Source organism: Fulmarus glacialis, unplaced genomic scaffold (assembly GCF_000690835.1).
Source record: "Fulmarus glacialis isolate BGI_N327 unplaced genomic scaffold, ASM69083v1 scaffold1895, whole genome shotgun sequence".
Lineage (NCBI taxonomy): Eukaryota > Metazoa > Chordata > Aves > Procellariiformes > Procellariidae > Fulmarus > Fulmarus glacialis.
Window position 1 is genome coordinate 4,788 of NW_009211028.1, and position 5,403 is coordinate 10,190.

A 5,403-nucleotide genomic window follows, 5' to 3' on the forward strand; every position below is an offset into this window, starting at 1 on the left:
CAGTCCAGCCTCACCCCTCGCTCCAAGACCCGTCACGAGGTCTGTGGTCTCATGGCCATGGCATTTGCCCTCCCTGAGGAGCTGTGGCTGGAGAAGGCTTGGCCGTGGGATGTTGCCTAGCATCTCAAGTCCTCACCACAATTCTGGCAGCCAAACCAGCATCCCTCTGTTCAGCTCCTCAACAGCCCCAGAATTAATGTCTGAAGAGCCCTGACGTGCTGCCTGGTTTACATCCAGGAGCTTTATCCAGGCGTGAGGAAGGGCGTGAGGAAGGACGTGAGGAAGAGGAGGGAGTCAGCATGCTGAAAGTGGCTCTGAGAGTGTTGGACAGGGTGGGCAGGGACAATCCTGTCCTTGGGGAACCTAAGCCTTGGGACATGGTTGGTGGTGGTGGGGCTGGTGGGGTTGGTGTGGCAGCACTGTGGATGGGGACTCCCAGGTTGCTTAGGGGTGCTGATGTCACTGGGAGGTTGTGGGAGCCGATTTGGGCTTGCCCTTCTACAGCTGGAAGAGTCCTGAATCACAGCAGCTCAGGTGCTGGTCCCATCCCTCCGGGTCTGCAAGGGGAACCCACATCCTCCGTGGAAAGTGCCAGGACTCTGCCCTGATGCCCCCTGTGCTGGGAGGGGAGGATGCAAACCCTCACAGAAAGAGGGTCTGACCCCCCAGGGTGATGGGGTCAGGGCTGAGAGTCAGCCTTGCAACCAGGGCAGGAGCACCAGGAGCTGCTAACACGGATTTGTTGCGGCTGGGATCTGCTGCTAGGAAAACTGCGACTCTGGCAGAGAGGGAGGATGGTGAGTGTCTCTGCGTCTGCTCTGCTCCCCTGCCTTTCCCAGTGCTGCAGGGAATAGAAAACGTGCTCATGCAAATAATTCCTGCGTCCCAGCCAGCCCAGCTGGTCTGCTGCACCGAAGCTGACGGCTGTCCCAGGGAGATGATTTTATATGAATTTCATCCAGCCAAATATTTATTCCATTAAATTACATATCAAAAACACTGACCAGGCTGCAAATGCTCCCACTAATGGCAGAGGCAGGCATGGAGTGGCCTGGAAGAGGAGTTTCTATTGATGGGGAGGTGGCGTGAGAGACAGGGGAAGATCTGAAGAGCAGCTGGCCAGCTGCTGCCTGCAGATCCCGATCTCGGGAGAGCATCACCCTCTCTCTGGGATTTTCCATTTTCCTGAAGTCTCTCTGACTTCTGTCACTAATCAGAAGGCCTGGAAATGGCCCATGAAAGCAGCTATGGCCCCAAAAGTTGTCCCTGTATGCTCCCAGCTCAAATTAGTTCAGGCTGAAACATCAAGGAGAGATGCAGGCAGCAGTTGCCACAACAAGAGCAGCCACAGCCCTGCTCTCGGAGCTCTGTGGGCTGCAGGGAATCTCAGGGGGTCCCTCCTCTGGCCTTGCAGTTGCTCAGCGTGGCTGGAGAGCAGATACCCTCCATGGGGCTGAGCCAGCTCCCGAACCCCGGGGTTGTTGCAGCTGCAGCTGCTGCACAGCAGCCGAATCCCTGCACCTCTCCAGAGAGCTGTCCCTGCGCATCTGACCACAACCCGCACCAGAAGCTGCCTCCAGCCTCCCAGCCTGGCAGCCAGACCTGGCCCCATGCTTGGCTGTGGCCAGCCAATGTCCCAGGGACTTTAGTTTAATCCTGAGTGGGCGCCTGGACTGGAAACTTGTTGGCTGCAAAGAAGTTTTGCCGCTGCTCAAAGGCTTCGGACTTTTCCTTCCCTGCAAAGCGGCTAGGTTTTTCTGCAAGGCTCAGAGACGTGCTAATTGCTCCTGCGTGTGGACACACTGCTAATGGGAGCTGACAGGCAGTTGCGCTGGGCAGGTAATGCTCTGCCCTTGGCTGGAGCCATCTCCCGTGATGCCTGGGGCTGAACACGGCCAGTGAGCTCTGCTCTGGGGCTGCTGGTTTCCTTGTCTGCTGGAGCGGGGAGCTTGGGGAGCCCTGACAGCCGGCATGGCAGTGACCCCACTCCTGCCCTATACTGCCAGGGAGACATGTCCTCCTCACTGCTGCCCAGTGCCACCACTGCACCCTGACCATCTGGGCCAGCCGGGCTAGCAGGGGGCCTCTGTCCCCATCACCCTCCCGGCCATACGTTGCAGCGGTTGGGTATGTATAGCCAAGGAATATGGCATTGTCACCAGAGAGCAGGGTCACTGCCTAGGGAAGCAGCAGCTCAAGTCAGGCACGGAGGCATCGCCCAGCCCCGCACATCCCTGCTCCGCACCCCTTGCTGTGGGAACCAACCGCCCCAGCACTAGTACCTGGTCGGCAGGACGGCAGCGTGGTCCCCAGCTCCTCGCTCCTCCACACCCCTGATGCGTCGCATGTGTAGGTGCCTGGAAGAGAGCAAAGCATTAGCTGGGCTGTGGCCCTGGCATGAGGGGGTGTCTTTTGCAGCCCAGATGTTGCCCTTTGAACCCTTTTGCAGAGCAGGAGGTGACCTCCCTTTTACGCTCTCTGTACTCCATTCCTTGGGGGGCCCTGGCAGCCCTGTCCCCAGCGGGGGACATGCCACCGTCCTCAGTTTCATTGCCTTCTGGAAGGCTGTGCTGCGCCCTCAGCCTTGTCTGGGAGCTGCCACCCCATTAATGCTGCCAGTGCCCATTCTGCTAATGCATCCCGGATACTGGGACCAGATGCACAGGGCCAGCGGGTGTGCAGGGGGATATGAACAGGGAGGCAGGAATGTGAGGAAATCCTTTGGCTTTGCTTGCTGAGGCAAGAGGAGGAAGAAGGGCTGGGGTGTGGTGTGTGCACAGCCCTTCTGCTGCCCAGAGCTGGATCTGAAGGGTGTGGAGACCTGTGGTGCTTGGGAAAGCACCTTGTGGTGTCTTTGTGGTTGTGGACCAGGGCGATAAGGTGGAAGCCCAGTCTGCTGTTTGTTCAGCTTTGGTTACTCTGGACATTTGGGTGCTGGGATGGGAAGCCTTGTGGAGCCCTTTCTGGGGCTGCTGGACCTGGTGCTCTCTCCAGCAGCAGCTTCTTTCACAGAGGCACAGAAAATTTCATATGCTGCAGGGAGCAGATGGCAGGGTGAGAAGGCAGAGTGCAGGAGAGCAGCAACACTGCTCTGCCAAGGCTGCAAAACACGTGGACAAAGCACCAGGCAGTGCTAACTCCATCCTACCTCATTGTGGAGCTGGATGTGGCCAGTCTGACAATCCAGGCAGTGCAGACGCAGGGTACCGTGTATGTAGGCTACATCCACAGCCTGCTGCTTGCAGAGCATCCCGGAGCAGCCATCCCAAACTCCCCCCGCTTGCAAACGCCATGTGCAAGGCCATGTACCCACCCGCACCGTGCCGTGGGGACGCGGCCCAGCCCCACCGCTCACCGGTGCTGTTGGGGGCCATATGGTAGTAGGGGTGCTGGCAGTGGTACTGGATGGCTGCTCGGTAGGTGGTGAGGTTGTTCCTGGAGGAGAAGGTGACAAAGCCATGCTCCAGCTCCGGTGGCGCTTTGCAGTCAGCAACTGAAAGCCAACACAGAAGTGGGGGTTGAGCTCTGCTTCTTGGGGTGTCCAGCCAGCCAGCAGGTAATGCTTGGGCTTTGGCATGTGATGATGGTCCCATGGGGCAGAGCAAGGGCCCGTATAGTCCTGTATCCCCTTTCTCTAGGGCACTGCAGGGGGCACAGCCCGACACGGCCTCAGATGGGAGCAGGAGGCTGTCCCCAGGCAGGGCAGCCTGGTCCCCACCATGGCCACCCTGCAAAGACAGGGCACATGTCTGGCACCACTGAACGCCAGTGGTATGGCTTGCCCGCAGGCTGTGCAGCTAACACCACTCACGCTGGTGGAGACCCCGGTGCTGGGAGCCCCTCCTGAGCACTTCATTAGTGCAAGATCTCTCTGCTATACCTTTGAGAGGGGAAGAAACCTGCACTGGCAGGTGAGAGCCATTGGGAGATGCTCCCAGAGTATGTCTTTGCATCCCTTACCAATGGACAGGAAAAAGCAGGCAGTGATTCACTAACCTACCCCATACATTAGGGGTGCTCCTCTATGCGCAAGGCTTCACTGAGAGCATGGCCCCATCTCTCCTTTTCTGGGTCTTGCTGACCAAACAGTGCTGATAAGCATTTACAGCTCAGGCTGAGCAACCCTACGTCCTAGCTGTCCTGCGATGGCAAGAGATGGGGGACGTTGAGAACGTGGTTTGCCTGGTCTGCAGGCAGGGTGAAGGCCAGCAGACGTGGGTGAGATCCCACCTGCTCCATCCCCCAGGACATGGGCAGGTTTGGCTCTGCTTCACCCATCCCTGGTGTGGGCTCAAGGTCTGGTGGAGGGAGAAGGATTTCCAGGGTGCCGTTGCCCTTTCCCATGGCCTGTCCATGGTCCCCTTTTTCCCCAACATCCCTCACAGTGCCCTGCCCAGCCTCGCCTCCCCAACTTGTCCCCTGGATTGGGCTTGTGCCACCTACCCCAGGAAGGACCCCAGGCTGCAAGGTGGTTCATCTGCCAAAGCCAGGAGTCACCCTGTGGGAGCTGTGGCTCCCCACTGCGTGGGCGTTTCACAGCACGCTTGAGTGATGCCGTGCAGCCTCCTTCTGCCCCGTCCTGGGAAACCTGCCCCAGTGGAGGACGGGAACCGGGGTCTGATCCTGCCGGGAAATGCAGTGCTGCGGAGCTGGGTTCTGCCACATTTAAGATGAGGGGTTGAGTAGGGGATTGGTGACTTTGCAGAAAGCAGGTCCTGTGCATCAGGGATGATGTGAACTCTGTGGGTCTCCATGTGCTCCAGGGTGGGAAGGGGGCAAGGACAGGACCCCGAACTCCTCACGCAGTGAACCCAAGCTAACGAACAGACAATTCACTTGAAGCAGTAGCTGGCACCAGGGACATGTACCAATGCTCAGAATTAGCTAAATGCTTGGGTGAAAAAAGCCTGGTTTATGGCAAAATGCTGCAGCTCACTGTTCACCAGGGTCCCCTCCACCCCTCTGTAGAGACAGCAGGTGATGGGATGGGTGTGTGGGTGCACCCAGGTTGGATGGAAGCTCTGGGTACCCGTGGCTTGCAGAGGGACAGGAAGGGACACAGCCCCCTCTCATCAGCCCTGGGGGTCCCTGGTTGCCCTGAGCTTTCCTGCTGTCTTTCCACGGTGCTTGGGCACACAGCGCTCCTGAGCCACGGCGCCAGCAACCGTGGGACCTTTATAAGGTGCTGGGGAATCCTGGGGCTTGCAGGAAGGAGGGGATAGATGTTGGGGGACCAGCCTGGCTTGCACAGCTGCTCTGGGGTTGTTTATGGCTGCAGGGCAGCACCCACTGTCATGCCCAGCCCATCCCCTCCCTGTGTGTCCCACAGGCCTGGGGCAGGCCTGATGCCTGGAGAATGGGCTCCTGCATGGAGGTGTTGCTCCACCAGTGTCCTGGGTCCTG

The 5,403-nt window shown here is 58.8% G+C and overlaps 1 protein-coding gene across 1 annotated transcript in view; it reads right to left on the reverse strand.

Moving 5' to 3' along the window:
• LOC104076480 (mannan-binding lectin serine protease 1-like) overlaps window positions 1-5,403 on the reverse strand; it is a 25,944-nt gene that overhangs the window by 3,207 nt on the left and 17,334 nt on the right. Inside the window, 2 exon segments of the mRNA XM_009577366.1 lie at window positions 2,283-2,357; window positions 3,356-3,493. Of these exon segments, the coding sequence (XP_009575661.1) occupies window positions 2,283-2,357; window positions 3,356-3,493 (213 nt within the window).